This window comes from Rhipicephalus microplus, chromosome 2 (assembly GCF_043290135.1).
Source record: "Rhipicephalus microplus isolate Deutch F79 chromosome 2, USDA_Rmic, whole genome shotgun sequence".
In the NCBI taxonomy this organism is placed as follows: domain Eukaryota; kingdom Metazoa; phylum Arthropoda; class Arachnida; order Ixodida; family Ixodidae; genus Rhipicephalus; species Rhipicephalus microplus.
The window spans coordinates 149,175,406-149,191,874 of record NC_134701.1 but is presented as its reverse complement, the minus strand read 5'-3'; the positions used below and the strand labels follow the sequence as shown (position 1 = coordinate 149,191,874).

Here is a 16,469-nt window from a genome sequence, read left to right as displayed (position 1 = left end):
CTTGAATTCAACACGGTGTATTCTTTCCGCGAAATTGTGGAGTATTACCAATTCAATTACAGCTTTTATCCACGCCCACGCAAAGACCTAAGTAAAGCGGAGGAGAGGCTTTTTACTCCGACTCTTAATGAACACTATGTTGTGCCCGGCTGCCCTTAAACATTTCGATGCCGTCTTTTCTGGCAGATGCTCACACTATGAAGAGAAGTTTTCGGACATCTACCACATGGTGTGGGCCTGCCCGTGCAACCCTGTTGTACCCTTATACCTAACCCTACCCGGGAGGAGTCGGAGGTCACCCTGCTTGGCTGGTCTAACCTTCAGGCCCAAAAAGCCTTGGTTTGACGAGCCCAGGCAGCAACCGACGCAGGGTCCCGTAGAAAAGATATCTAGCTACTCATTGTGGGGACCGTCCTTTTATGAGGCGGTCGCTGCATACCTCCTTTATTACTGTTAAGTATATGTTTTTACCACCACCACAGTCACCCCGTCCAGTTGGCTGACGATGTCAGACGCTTGAACAACGTGGCGTTGCGGCGTCAGTGTGATGATGGCTGAGAAGCGTTCACCAGGGCGAACACAGATTTCAGCGAGAGTTTTCCCAGTGGCACATTGGCTTCGGCTGCGACGTCTCTGACCACCTGTGGTTTGAGAACAATCACTGTGAATAACGAATTGTAAAATGCACAAAACATACACTATATTCACCCATTAGGGTTCATTCATTCATCTAACACAGTGCTAAATCCGAGTGAAAGCTGTGTCCAATCTCATTAAGAAGCATGAACATGTAACCAGCCATTGTGAAAGGCCTCGAAGTCATGTCGGGTTGAACTCACTGCTAAACACCGAGGCCGCATGTTTCAGCTTTCGCTGGTTAACCATTTGCACGAAGTGTTTCGGCGATGCCTTTTTTCTCTATTTCTCTTGCGATTGCAAGGTGCTGCTGAACAAAGGTGCTAAATATCCAGAATGCTGTACTTTCGGCGTTGTCGTTAGGGAAATCTTCAAAATTACTAGACAGCGTAATCAAAACAAACTGAGGAGAGGTATCTCTTCTTATTCTTCTTCGTTTTCTACTGCGTGCGCTACCGAAATTCAACTTCTGCTGCAAATAATATAACGGTGTTAAAATATGTGCTGAAAAATGCCCTGATTCTCGCAAGCACCTTTTTACAAGAAACTACCACTGGTCAAAAGGCAACGGTTTGGTGAGAGTGTACCTACACAGAATAGATAGTTGCCACTTGAAACACTTTGCTTTCTATTGTATATTTATTTATTTTATTTATTTTCAGATTTACTGCCAGCCTTTGAAAAAGGCCTTTGGCAGGAGAGGGCAGAACAAATAAAAGAATGCGAGAACAAACGCAAATACGTCCACAAAGCAACCGCAACAATGAGCGGGAACAAAAAATAAAAATAAAAATATACAATTACGCAATTAACAAAGTGACAGCAGGTACTATCAACAACTTGTTTGGTTCCAAGCCAGACCTACACTGATAGAAACAATTATTAATATACAAGACATGACTGGAAAGAGCAGGAGAATTCTGGATTGTACAAGAGGACACTGTAATTAGTAACACCACCGAGGTGCACCGCTAAAACAAAGCAGAGTTACAATGTGACACACTCAACAACAACAACAACAAAAACATCAGAACGACATTATTGTTTCACAATCACATATCAGTTGCAGATGTCGCGATACTAGGAAAGCGGAGTGACGACAAGGATACCGAAAAAATTACAGATAATCTGACAATGCTTTAGCGAAAGAATTTAGTGTATTACAATCAATTACATTGGATGGAAGTCGATTCCATTCACGCGTTGTTCTCGGAAAAAAAGAGTTTTTGAATGTGTCTGTTTTACAACTAAAATCCTTTATCTTTTTCGTGTGGTGTGATCGCGTCGAGCGCTTACCAACCCGGTCGATAAAATTACTCTTGTCTATTGCCAGCTTATCATGGTAAAGGGAGTACAAAAACTTGAGCCGTTCACGCTGACGTCTCTTTTGCAATGTATCCAGCTCTGATTCTGCCAAGATTGAAGTTACAGATACTTGCCAGCGATAGCAATTATGAACAAACCTGATGCCCTTCATTTGAACGAGTTCTTGTTTATTAATGTTGTTTTTTGTGTACAGATCCCATATAACTGATGCATATTCAAGGGAGGGCCTAATGAAGGTTTTGTAAGCCAGTAACTTTATTTCTTTGGTTGATTTTCGCAATGATCTTCGAAGGTATTCAAGTTTACGCATGGCTTTATTTGTAATATACGAAATGTGTTCATTCCATCTAAGGTCCGAGGTAATAATTACGCCTAAATATTGGTACCTTTCTACAACGGAAAGAGTGTGATTATCTATGAAATATGGAAAGCTTAGGGGATGCTGTTTACGCGTTATTGACATGGCTACCGTTTTAGACTTAACACTTATTTGCCACGTTGAACACCAAGTTTGTATTTTCACTAAAGAAGAATTCAAAAGAACTCGGTCGCAGCGGCTTTGAACTTCATGATAGAGGATGCAGTCATCTGCGAATAGTCTAATTTTAACTGGTATATCCTGTACTATGTCATTATTCAACACAAGAAAGAAAAGTGGCCCAAGCACCGAACCTTGAGGTATACCGGATATAACTGTCTCTGCTGGAGAGCACGTACCATCCATTGTTACACATTGTCGTCTTAAATTTAAGTAATATTTTATCCATGACAGATATGTATCGTTCTTCAGTATGGGTTGAAGTTTTAAGAGCAGCTTTTGGTGCGACACGCGATCGTACGCTTTCTCAAAATCTAGAAAAATAATGTCAGTTTGACCTTGCCTGTCAGGGGTTTTGGCGAGTTCATGTACTGTTTCTAATAGTTGTGTTACGGTAGATAGACCTTTTCGGAAGCCATGTTGCCTGGGGTCAATAAGTTTGTTTTCATCTAGAAATGTTGATAAGCGCTTAAACATAATATGTTCCAATATTTTTGCGCATGTACACAAGAGGGTGATAGGTCTATATGAAGTAACCAAGTGTGGAGTGTTCGATTTAGGTATAGGCGTAATTTTACCGTATATACAGTCCTCTGGGATCTTAGATTGGGATAAGGATTTGTTAAATATAAGATGCAGATAATGTGAGCTCCATTCAGCGTACCTCACCAAGAAGTGGTTATCAATACAGTCTATTCCGGGTGTTTTCTTACGATCAATTTGAAGCAAAAGAGAAAGGACACCTTCCTGGGATATCGAAATGTTGCTTATTGGGGGAATGTTCTCGAACTGATTGACTGAAGGTGTAATAGTGTCATCTTTCGTGAATACTGAACAGAAGAAGTCGTTAAAAGACGTTGCAATGGTGAGTCGGTCAGTGACGGTTTCCCCGTTAACTACAATGTTAGAAATTGACTTCTTATTTGAGCAAAAATAGCGCCAAAAGTTTTCAGGAGACGAGAGAATAAAATTTTTCATAGTTACTTTGTGGTAAAATTCTTTAGCTTTTTAATACTTTCTTGAAGGCGTTTGCGCATTGACACAAGTTTTTCACTGTTAGCTGGTGATGGAGACTTGCGATGCTGTTTTCTTAATTTTTTTGTCTTTCGTCCCATGCGCACTATTTTCCTTGTAATCCATGGATTAACCCTATGGCTGAAAGTTTCTTTGAAGGGCACAAATCCTTCAATGCACGACAAAACAAGTGATTTAAAAAAGTGCCACAAGTCTTCGACAGAGCAATCATTTGGCTCGCAAAGAGAACAGAATGTTGGAAACGACATGTCTAGAGCGTCAATAATGTCCACATCTTGAGCACGTGAAAAAACTGGAACTGACCGTCGTTATTTCTCTGTTTTGGTGATACGATTTCCAGGGATCGAAAAACAAACCATTTTATGATCTGAAATTCCTTCCATTACTTGTACATCAACGTTTCGACTTGCAATACTCTGGCTAACAATAAAGAGATCCAAGAGTGAGCTCTTGTCTTTCTGAATGCGCGTGGATTGTTTGACTAATTGCGGTAAATTATGAAAGAGCATAAGGTCCACAATGGGTTCCGCCACACAGACGAGTGGCTGCGGAAAATCACTGGACCAGTCGATGGACGGAACATTAAAGTCTCCAGCTAACAACACATTGCTTGTGTCTCATCTGTTAGAACACAGGAACTCATTCAGTTTTTCGAAGAATGTGTGATCACTATTTGGGGGGCGATAGAATGCGCCTACAGACAAATTAAGGTCGTGTAAATAGAGTTTGATAATAACACATTCAACACCCGGTATATCGGTTTGCCTTATCACTTGCAATGATTGTTTTACCATAATAGCAACGCCACCACCACGCGTGTCTCTATCTTTTCGATAAATCTTGTAGCCGGGTGGTGTAAATTCTTCATCGCTTATATCATAATTTAACCACGTTTCGGTGATTATGAGGATGTGAGGACGATGTGTGATTACAATACTCTCCAAGTGTTCAAGTTTATTCTTGACGCTACGAGCATTTTGGTTCAGGCATACGAGGGGTTCGCCATCTTCAATTTTATTTCATTTTTTGCGTACTTGGCTACCCCCGCCCTTCTTTAGGGGAATTCTTTTGTTTTCTTGGCTACCCTGGCCCTTTTTTACGGGAATTATTTTGTTTTCAGTGTTATTCCATTCGAACAGCTCGTCATCAATTTTAATTTTGTCGTATTTTATTGTAACCTTTCCGCCTGCCTTTTTAATTTCAGAAGTGCTTTCCCACAGTTTTTTTCGTTTTTCTCTTGTGACCAGTGGAAAATCTTCGAAAACTGATATATCAGTACCTTTAAGCTTAAAGCAGTTAGCCAGCACTTCCTCTTTTTCGCGTTAATCAAACAACTTTAATATTGCTTGCGCTCAAGTCTGTGCATTCGTTCTATTGATCTCAGCTGTACGCCAAGCACACCCTTAAACACACCTTTAACAACAGCATTAGCAAGGGCATCTGCGGTTTCCTTTTCATCCTCAGGTATACCGAACACAATAATATTATTGCGCCTACTGCGGTCTTCTAAGTTAATCACTTTGTGTTCCAAATATTGGACAGATTTTTCCAGGCTAGACAATTTCACATTTACTTCTTTAATGTCCGAGGCCTCAGCTTCTACCTGCTTTAATTTTGCTTCTATCGCCTCAAGCCTTGTTTGAATGTTCTTCTGGTCGGTGAAGAGCTCATCAAGAAGTTCCTCAACCGTAGGGCCTCGGTTCGACTGGATGTCCCCACATAGCATCAGTAAGGACACTACAAAATTCCGAATGACCAAACAAGCCAAAAGGACACTTTGTGGGCGCGTCTGCTGAATCAAACAACGATTACTGGTTTGACAGAATAATACTTGTTACTGACCTGTACAAAAAAGAGAAACAAATTTCGCATGTTGCTCAAAGGCCAGCCGACGTGCCCACTGAAGCGGTAGGATGGGGACAGTCTTCTTATATGCTGCTCCGTTGATGTCGATCGCCCAGGAGGTGGTGTCCACCAGCTGTTGTCGGCGAAAGTCGGTCCATGTGCGCATGCGTCTTCAGTCTTCGCTGCCGCGATGACTAAACGTAGTGCATCTTGCTGTGCGCCGGCCTCCGATGATATGCCGAGCAGCAGGAACTGTACAAAAAAGAGAAACGGATTTGGCATGTTGCTCACAGGCCAGCCGACGTGCCCACTGAAGCGGTAGGATGGGGACAGTCTTCTTATATGCTGCTCCGTTGATGTCGATCGCCCAGGAGGCGGTGTCCACCAGCGGTTGTCGGCGAAAGTCGGTCCATGTGCGCATGCGTCTTCAGTCTTCGCTGCCGCGATGACTAAACCTAGTGCATCTTGCTGTGCGCCGGCCTCCGATGATATGCCGAGCAGCAGAAACTGTACAAAAAAGAGAAACGGATTTGGCATGTTGCTCACAGGCCATCCGACGTGCCCACTTGGGCAGCAACACCTAATGTTTGGATCAGGCTGCCCTCAGGCTTAGTAAGTACGTGGGCAGGGTCACGCCAGGTTGACTTGCTTTTTCTTCGTGCTTGGGCTGGGGCCAAGTCTCATTTTGGAGACCCCGCGCCGGTTCCGAGTGGCTAATACTGAACAACTTATGGGCACAGGCTTAGAGTGACGGCCTTTGCAATGCTTTAATGCCCACTCACGCTAAGAAATTCTATTGCAGAGTTGAAGAAGAGAAATCGGCTTGTAGAAATGTCGACTACCTTAACAAGAAGGGAAACCTAGGCAAGTTGGTAATAGTTTATACTTTGATAACTTACAGTGCAAGAAGGACGAAGACGCCGTTGCTCTGTCGAAGCTTGTTGAACTGCGCATATACTCGTGCCTTTTCTTTTAATAAACTTTAGTTGACAGTCAGTGCTCGTGCTGTCTTATCCTTCGCCTGTGTCTTCGTCCTTCTTCCGCTGTGAGTTGTCGACTACCTTGTTTAAGAAAATTTTTTACGTTTTCATCTTCTACTGAATCCTGTTCTTTTTTTAATTTTCTATAACAGGTGTTTTCGATAATTTGCTATGTGTAAAAGCGCGTTTAATTCCCTAAACGGTGATGAGCTTAAGCATCACTAATCACAACTTTTTTCAATAAACTGGTATATTTGCAGGTGACAGCTGCAGTGTTCTTCTCCTCACAGCTTCAAGTTATAGTGCGCGAGACGCGTCTCGCCGGACGAATCTTACCAACACTACGCAGAATCGGCACAGGAGGCAGTGTACTTCCAACATCTGTCGCGAAAGCAGCCTACGAAGTATTCTGTAATCTTGAGCAACTTTTGAATCCATACGTCATGACCGAGTCGTGTGGTTACGTCACGGCTCAACCAAAATCTGCTGGATGTCGAAACAGCACTGATGTTGGAATACCTGTGACCGGAGTCACAGTCAAGGTACATCGTTGCTAATGAATGCTGCCATATTAACAGTGGTACAGCCGCTTGATATTTGTCAGTTTTTGAGGTGTGTTACATATTCAAGGTCCACACTTGATATCCTAATGCTTTTGTAAAAAATGCCGGATTGCAATACGTGAGCTATTTGCGAACGGAAAGCAATTTCGTGGTGCAAAAACGTTCTACATTTTAGAAAACATTAGCAACGGTGGGATTAGCCTGGTGAGCCTAGAAGAATTATCAGGCGAACAGTCGAATATTCTGTATAACCAGCTCTTTGCGCTTGTCTAAAGATGTCAAGAGCAGAATACGCATACTACCAATATCAGAAGCGGTAAATTGATGTGTGGCGCTTTTACTTTAGAGGGTGGTAGCCCTAGCAAGTGTAACAGAAATCAACTTGTTTGGATGGTGCTTTGCACACTACTGATGTTACGCGACGTCATGCCTCGACCATAGGTGTGCAATGTAATGTTTATAAAATTAGATCGCTTGCACTGCCACCAAAACTGATATATCAGAGACATTACTTCATGGGGTCTTTTTTCCAAACAACTTTCAAGAGCTTGGATGGCTCTAGAGTAGAATACCTTTTGCAATGAAGAGTGCTTGAGTTCGATGTGAGCCTAATACTCAGTCTTCGAATTCGTCCATTTCATGCTGCCATTGTGAGTTTTTCTTAACACTCTCGCATTCAAATTAGCAATGTCTATTCTCACCGTTTTTGTAATATAGCTCCGTTATTCGCTTGTGGCGCATGCTAATGTACCACGGCCAGCAGTATAAGGGTATGTGCCACAAGTATCGGGATGAAAAGGTTTGAGGACGTATGTGGCAGGATTTTCATATTAATAAATCTATGAACCACTTCCCCGAAGGTAACCCTGTTGTGATGCAAAGCAGCAGCGGTTAAAACGGGCGTCAACGCGGGTGCTTGAAGAACGGTTTGAACCAAGTCAGTGTAGCGCTTAGTCGAGTAAACATTTGTATAAAACACAAAGATACGGCAGGCGGGACGCGTTGAAGAAGCTTGCGCTAATCTTTCTTGGCTCGTGTGTCGTCGGTGTTAGCCGCGTGCCGTCTGTATAGTCGAACGTGATCGGTGGTCCTTTTGGGTGTTGATGTCGCCATTCGCGAACGCTGCTTCGCTAACCCTGGTGAAGCTGTCGAAAGCCGGAAAAAGTTTGCGCACAATAGCAGGAAACATGCAGCGACGGCGTACCGCCTGTCAGCGCGATCGTGCGGTAAGCAGGGGCGCTTTCGCCAGTAGAGAGCTTTAGTTTAGCGCGCGCAACGACCTAGTTCATGCATCGCCTGAGAGAAAGCACGGCTGCGCATGCGCTGTACGTAGGAGAGATGCGTACGTTTGCAACCGCGAGGAATACGCACACTAGATCTCGGCTCTGACGTTACACACGCTACAACCGTTGAGTACCTTAGCAGTGGCTCTCCTTGGTTAGAACACAAAAACCAAGATGGCCGCGACCAACATTAGCATGAGCAGCAGTGCGGTCATGACTACGAGTAAATGCCACATACAATTTATGGTTGCCCTCGATTTGGAGCTCCTTCCTTACGGGAGGAGCTTAACTCAGTTCACGGACCCCGTGCAACGAACAGTAATCGCTATTAAAATACAGGAGCTGGCAGGGATGCCTTTCAACACCTGGAATGTCCACTGTTTCATGTCTCATGTCTTGACTCTTGTCAACTATGGTTGGCTATTGTAGTTTATTGCGTAGTCACTATGTGACGCAAAGTAGCACTCCAAGGCGAAGGTGTTAACGTTTAGGCGCAGTCCATGTGTCCGTTGTCACATACGCTAAACTAATACTATATGAAGCAGCCTCAGCTGTAACGTACGTAGCGCGCTAGCCTTTGCGCACGTACCACCTTGAGCACGCCAAACTAAATCTTTCTATTGTCGGCGCCGCAAGATTCTCGAAGTGCGAACACGTCAGCTTGCGGCTTATTCTCGCCGACACATGGAGAGAGGTGGCGTGGTTGAGATGATATCCACGTGAAGAGTGTGCTCGAGTGTTGCAACCGGTGGAGAAGATGAAGTGAGAGAGAGCTGACAAGCGGGGAGTGCGTGGCAGACGAGGAAAAGATATGTGAACGTGCATTGCTAGGAAGGGACGAGCTACTTGGCCCCGCTTAAACGCCTGCGGCGAGGGTAGTGATGTGGACGGGCGGACACAGGCTAGTCAAAGAGCTCCTTCGCGTCTGAAGTGCGAAGCAGCTTATGACTGAGTTTAGTCCAGTGGTTTGGCGTGACCACCCTTACTGTACAATCATGACAGCTGGACCGAGCACTGCCTAAACAAACTTCTGCACTTGCGTGTTCGGCCCTGCGGAAGTGACTTTAAGAGGCCCTGGCGTCTCCATCTTACATTCTATGAGCAACGACGTGATGGCGTCGGGGAACGAGCTTATGCAGACGTGCTATACAACCACGTGTTCTCACGTGTTGTGTAGATGAAGCCCTGTGGCGTGCTCCAACAAGAGTTCCGGACGAGTAACAGCATCACAAACTACAGGGAAATAGTGGTGTACTCTTCTTGCAAGGGGACGCTTGACCATCGGGCAAGGTGCATCAGATGAATGAAAATTTAAGTGGACCCATGCGCCACTTCGTATGCTATTTATAGTCATGTCGGACCAGCCAGACACAAATACCAGATGCTTTTATCTTCTTTTACTCTTTTTTTGTTTTAACCCAAGTTAACGACGGGATCACCAGAGAACTGAGACGTAGGTGGCTTGATAGATAGATAGATAGATAGATAGATAGATAGATAGACAGATAGATAGATAGATAGATAGATAGATAGATAGATAGATAGATAGATAGATAGATAGATATCGTTCTACCTATTTAGATAAAGGGCTCAACAGAGATACACTGAAAATAATTCTGGAAGAGAGATAACAAAATACACCGGCTGAAGGCCTAAATATGATACTGAGATACATATGCCTTTGACACGAAGGCATGTTTTGAGATTTTTTAGCAAAGAGACAAGTAAAAAATCACATTATATACACGGAGTGCATAATGATGAGTGAAGCGAAGCAAACGTCAGTCCGTCCATCCGTGTGTCCCTCTGTGCCACCGTCCGTGCATCTGTCTGTCCGTCCGTGCATCCATTCGTGCGTCCGTCTGTGCGTCCGTCTATCTGTGAGTCCATCCGTTCGTTTGTTCGTCCGTACGTACATCCATTCATTCATTTGTGCCTCCGTCCGTACGTCCATTTGTCCTTGCGTTCGTCCATGCGTCCATCTGTTCATCTATGCTTCCATCCATTCGTCCGTCCACGCGTCCCTTCGTGCGTCTGTTAAAGCGTCCGTACATGTAGTGAACACTCTAAGTACCGCCATCTCGCAATTGTTCATCATATATTCATCCTATAGAAGTACCCTCACCCAGTGGACATTCCAAGGAGTAAACTAGAAGTGGCCCGGCCGGACTAGAGGAGCAGCACGCGCGCACTTTCTTACGGCCTTTTCTTACGGTCGACTTTTCACCGCCTCACGTTCATGGCGCTGCGCCCTCACCCTTGCTAAAACCAAGGAGGTTACGCCCAACGAGTTCGACGTGGCAATCCTTAAATTTCTGGTCAGATAGAGCTCAAAGTACGTCCTTCTGATACTATAGTTTTGTTTAGTAAGCATGAAATTCAAGGCAAATTTTACTGAAGATTAGGTGACCGATACTCTAGCTTATTTCGTCAGAAACAACTATCTTTTTCTTTGTGATTAACGTGCGTGCGTTTCCTCCTCAATTCAAATGATTGCGCGCGTGCCACTTCTCTAGTCCATCCGTGGAGGTGGCTATTTACTACTACGACGCACTACCACTACCACTACTACTCCTACTACTACTAATACTTTACTACTACTACTACTACTACTACTACTACTACTACTACTACTACTGCACACAACGTGAACGCTCGACCCTTGGCTTAAGTAGCTTCGCACCTAAAAAGCATTTTGCCCCTGGCGTTTTGCATGCTGTTGATCATCAGCAGCGCCCACTGAAGAAGGCAGACCGTCTGTCACGTGAGCCGAGCACGAGTTACAATTTTGGAAGGACGAAGCAGGTATAGAGAAGGACATTTCATCTTCATTAACGGGAAACCTGCTAAAAGGTGAATGTATCAGTAGGCTTGTAGTTGACCCACTCACTGCGATCCTTTATCGTTCAAATACGCAGAAAAGAAACCTGTCGCCAGTACTACATTGCAGGTCAGTTTGAGAACAGTTGTGCGCAGCATTGTCTTTTGCGGGTGAAAGAACGTGTACACTTGTTTGCATCACATGCAGGTCATGCAACACATACATTTTTTTCGTTTACCTTGTATTGTGCATATATAGACATATCTTTTTGTAAAGATAATTGTGTATCTGTATATGTTGTGTTCTGTGTAAATATGTAAATATATCTTTTTGTAAGAACTTTTGGTGTGTCTGTGGATGCTGTGTTCTGTCACGATGTTCTGTAAGAATGTAATTGATGTTCACTGTCTGGGAGATTAAATTTCTGCAAACATCACTCGAATTGAGGAGCGCATAATGCTGACATGGGGGCAGCCATTCAGGCGAGTTGCGGTGCTCTGAAATTTTTGCGTTGCCGAAGGGAATTCAGATGCCAAGACTCTCTTTGTCTTCCACTCCCTAATCAAGTTGGACATTGAAGGATACTCTTCTGCTCCTTTAACACAGCTGGGGTACTTTCCGTACATGTTTCGTGGATTGCTTCTGACATTTTATCAGTGTCGATCTTCTCCGTAAGTACGTTTTTCTTGTGTGGCTTCATACTTTTCACACAAATTTTCACTGTTTCTTTCTTCGCGGTAATTGCAACACTGCCACGATCCTTCGCTGATGTCCTTCGTATTGCAAGTTAATCGCGACCATGTAGGGAGTTGATGACTTCGTTGAATCCTGTTGTGTCGATATCTTGCTTGCTACAGTACCACGTGTATCGAGCTCCGAAACCTGTTGTGACGAATAAAAGAAATTCTCTACTTCACAAATACCTGTTTGCAAAACGAAGATACGACTGCTTGCAAACTGTCTACTTTGCTCTTCGACTTAAGATGGTCCTTCGAGAGTTCACTCCATTTTCCTGTTATAGTGATTACTGCTGTGTTATCCGACGCCAAACAGACCGCTCTCTTATTTGGCATTAGTTTTCACAATCGGTCCCATCTAATCAGAAGACTTACTCCATGTTCGTAGGCCGCACTTGGGAAAACATCTGCATCCGCTAATGGTTTACTTTCTGCGATGAAGACTTTGTAAAGTTCGTCTTTAAAGCTTCAGTAATGTCGCCGCAGATGAAAGAAAGAAAGACAGCTCATATCTTCACTAATTACGGCAGTAACTACAGAAACAAATAAAATTCACTTTTCAACCAATGAAAATAGCCGGTCGAGTCCAATGGGTAAATTAAATGCTTCCTACGAATATTGTATAGGCACTTTTCAAATTTGGAAAGACGGCCTGAGGTTATCACCGTGGAGAGATGCAGTGTGGCTGATTCAGCAGGCTAAACTAAAACCGACGCACCAAACTGCGCATCTACCATTCATTTTGAAAACGCCCTCAATAAGAAAAGTCATTATTTCAGGTTGTATAAAAAGTTGGTATGTTAAACTTCTTCAATGTCTCGCGTAATTATGTTTCTAAGCACTTAAAATGCCTGCTGCCAAATTCAAAGAAACACCGCGGGTTGCATGCAGATGCCTTCGGTCTGTCATTTTTAAGTAATACTGAACACATTTCTTGAAACTCTTGGTATATGAGACCCGGATGAACGAGCCTTACTCAGGCCCGGGCCCGACCTAAGCCCTGGCCAGGCCGACTTCAATAGTGCCTTAGCCGGCCCGGCCCAGCCCACCGGCTGGGCCGGGCTGGTAGGCTTACAGCAAAGCAAAGAACACGTATGCGCTTACAGCAAAGAACACGCATGCCAGAAATTTAGCGGCACCACTCTTTTGATAACTTGGATTATACGGGAGAGAAGTGAATTCAGTATTTCTCGTACTCCATGTTGAAGCCCTCCTGCGGCCATTACATTCCTCTCCTCAGGTCGTGGACGTGAGCACGCGCGAAAAGCTCGGCCCGCACCAGATCGGGGAAATTTGCTTTCGAACACCATCTACTATGGTGAGAGGATACTTCAAAAGGCCACGTGAATCTGCTGAGCTCTTCGACGAAGAAGGCTGGTGCAAGTCGGGTGAGGCCGCATATTAAGATCAACAACCTTATCGTAAAAATGTGTTAGGCAAAGTACGAATAAAAAACACAGACAGGCGTAACTTTTAACAAAATTTAGTACTAAATTTAGTACCAAATTGCACTTCTTTGTGTCTTTTTTGTTTTTGTCCAAAAACGTTTTGCAGAAGCTGTAGTGAAGCGTGAAACTTCAGCTAGCTTGAATCTATACCCTGATGAGATATCCAGGTTTGGGCTTTGCAGTGAAAGCTGTTATGAGATCACAAAAAGGGCCGATTCTGGCCGCGTTGTTGTCCACCGCTGCCGCAGTCGCAGCCAGTGTGCGTAACCACTTTGCATGGAATAAGAAAACAATACCAAATAAATAGGAGCACCCCAAACAGAATGGGAATCGAACCCAGGTGTTCTGCGGGGCAGCCCAGTACTCTACTGTACTCTACTGTATAGTACTCTACTGAGCTACGCCAGGTTTTTTTGTTGATTTTTAGCTGCAGCACACGCCCGTGGGGACAAATTTATAATAAAGTACTCGAAAAACGTGCAATATAGATATGTTTCAAACATGACACAACAAACGCTAAAAGCCATCAAGCCATGGTACCATTTGACTTACTACGCTTTGATACAATTTTTGGCCAAAAAACTGCTTGAATTTGCAAACTTAGTTCGCAGATCATTCCTCGAGCAAAGTTCTTCGATATCCATAAAACAAAAAATTACCATAAATCTACAACTTTAGCTATAAGCCATGCAATGGTACAAAATATATAAAAATCATACGCAGTTAAACCAACGCCTTGTATTGTATACGTCTGAGATGTTTTTTCTTGTTTTCTAAACATTTCTTACCCATTAAAGCAGAAAATACAGTGCTGATGGCGATGAGAATCGCAGCTTCTGAGGCGGCATTTCGGTAGAAAAAAAGTGACGAAGAATTGTCCCGTTATTCCTCAAACGATTTAAGTGCTGAGCTGCTCGCATAAGTTTTTACAATGTTACTATTTGTTGGTGTACCCTTCAACGTTTCGTCGTGGCTTTAAACTGCCACTGCTTTTTGCAGCTCTTTTGGCATCTAGCTCGGATAACTTTTTATTGTTTGAAATCACTCATATGCGTATGAATTATGACATACACGTATCTGTATGCTCAATGCCAGTGTAAACGTGCCTAAATATGCTAAGCTCTTAAAGAGTTCTATTGCTAGGCACCCAAGTGGCTTGGGTACCCCGGACGTAGGGGCGACGGTGCTACGCGTGAGCGAAGCTCCAAGCTGATGCGTCGCTGGGTTGCTGGGGCCATACGCCCATGTCGCCATAAATATCGATGCCACCACTGGCCTTCTAGTGAACATAGGCTGCCCCTTATTGTTAGAAACTTCTAAACCTGGCCGAACATGTTACCCGTCACGTAACCCACGTTCACGACGAGCAAAGCCAAAGCTGGCCAGAACCATCTGTCCTACTCCCGAACAGAGAGGTGCCAAATATCGAAAAACACGGCTTGGTCGCATTCCCAGATGCCACTTCAGGTGAACCAGCGCAGCGCAAGGTTTTACTTTGTGCCGGAGGTGGACATTTTTGTGCTGCGTGAGGTCCTGGCCGAGGGCCTGTTTGAAGACAGTACTAGATAGACCACGAAACTTATTCCTGGTGTTCACGTCCACATGGCCAGAAGCTGATTTGCACAGCCATTGTTTACGCGTTTAGTAATGAACAAATCCTCTATTTCCACCCCGAAAAATTCAAGGTAGAGCTGCTGGTCGCAGAGCACGCTGCAACGCCGACAGTGCAACGTTGGCACGGTGAGGTCAGTCACTGCTAGTCCTATTCATGCACGTCATAGTGTACGTCGTTTACACAAAGTTACATCGTTGTCAGACTATTCGACTACCCGCCTGTATGGCTTGGCATCGCCTTCCGTGGCAAATGCGGCAAATACGAAAAAAGTTTGCTTTTTTCGCCTGGGTGTACAACATTGTCATACACTTAGGAATGTTTTATTCAAAGTAATTATATTCATGTCGCTATTTTTGCTTAAGTCAACATTTTAAATTGTAAAAAAGTGTAACTACTTCACTAGACGCAGTGAGCGCGTGTGACCTTCGTGCGGCTCGCGTTTGCGTATACGACGCTAAAATGCATTCCTTTTTGGTACGCAACGCCGCGCGCCCTTAAGCCTACGGGGTCCCAAGCACTTCGTCACGCAGCATTGAAACTCTCTAATATTCGTTGTATTTTTCAGGTGACGCTGGGTACTACGACCATGATGGTCAGCTTTACTTCTGCGAACGCCTCAAGCAAATGATAAAGTGCATGGACTGTCAAGTTTTTCCATCCGAGCTTGAAGAACTGCTGCTCCGCGTACACACCGCACATATCACCGAAGTTTCTGTCGTAGGGCTTTTGCACTCAGAGTACGGAGAAGCTCCAGCCGCGGCCATCGTTCTCACAAAAGAAGGCAAGGAGCAAGGCATCGCCACTCTCGTGGCTGAGATAAAGACTACTGTTTCATGTAAGCCAGCTCGAGATACCGTGCTTTGATCGCTTTTTTTCGTAAAAGGAAACATTCATACACCACCACCACAACGTACTTGCTCACTGCAATTCAAGTTTGAATCCCTGCTTTCTATCGTGTTCTGGTTTTGACTCAAGCATTTTGTGATGATTCATTTTTTTTTTGTCGTCAATCATCTTATTTTCGTAGCAATGGCTATAGCACATGTAGTCGGATGTAATGTGAACAGAAATTCCCTCGATTCCTTGACAATCATTCATTTAGGCGAAAATTGCACGCAGCCTCATTCCTTTTTAAACACTGATTATGTCTGCCTAATTACAAGAATGCAATCACCTAGTGTTTCTGAGGCAGAACATTAGCAGTTAGTAGTCAACGTTGCAATCATGGTGCTTAGTGCGTGCGTTGTTACAAACCCTACCCTGATATCTATCCCTTCCACCAACCCTTTCTTGCTAAGCAGATGGAAGACCGTGTAACGCCTTTTAAATTAGAAGCATTTCTTAGAGAACTTTGGTGATTTTGACTTAATCTGTCTGTCTATCTAGCCACCTTAAATTTCAGCTTTCCTGGCAGCTTCAATAACGGAATCTATACCGAAATCGGTACAGAATAACATGACTGTATGATGAACATTACTGACCGTAGTCATAACATAAAAATTATGACACTTATGTCACGAATGTCATGCTTTACATGTCACGGTCTTGCTGCGTTGGGGTGTTTCGTTCATAAGGCAAATTGATACTTCGATGTGGTATGACGTGACTGCGTGGCAAATATGTGCGACCTTAACGTAGAACT

The 16,469-nt window shown here is 44.0% G+C and overlaps 2 protein-coding genes across 2 annotated transcripts; one reads left to right on the top strand and one right to left on the bottom strand.

Annotated features, from left to right (window-relative positions):
• Positions 1-411: 411 nt before the first annotated feature.
• Positions 412-5,778, bottom strand: LOC142786461 (uncharacterized). The gene is made up of 2 exons (XM_075884168.1): positions 5,378-5,778; positions 412-641 (listed from the first exon to the last, which is right to left on the bottom strand). Exons 1-2 carry the CDS (start codon positions 5,660-5,662, stop codon positions 540-542), a joined length of 387 nt encoding a protein of 128 aa, XP_075740283.1. The 5' UTR covers positions 5,663-5,778; the 3' UTR covers positions 412-539.
• Positions 5,779-6,683: 905 nt separating this feature from the next.
• LOC119184724 (uncharacterized) lies at positions 6,684-15,691 on the top strand. The gene is made up of 3 exons (XM_075885599.1): positions 6,684-6,902; positions 13,005-13,152; positions 15,393-15,691. Exons 1-3 carry the CDS (start codon positions 6,804-6,806, stop codon positions 15,689-15,691), a joined length of 546 nt encoding a protein of 181 aa, XP_075741714.1. The 5' UTR covers positions 6,684-6,803.
• Positions 15,692-16,469: the final 778 nt, after the last annotated feature.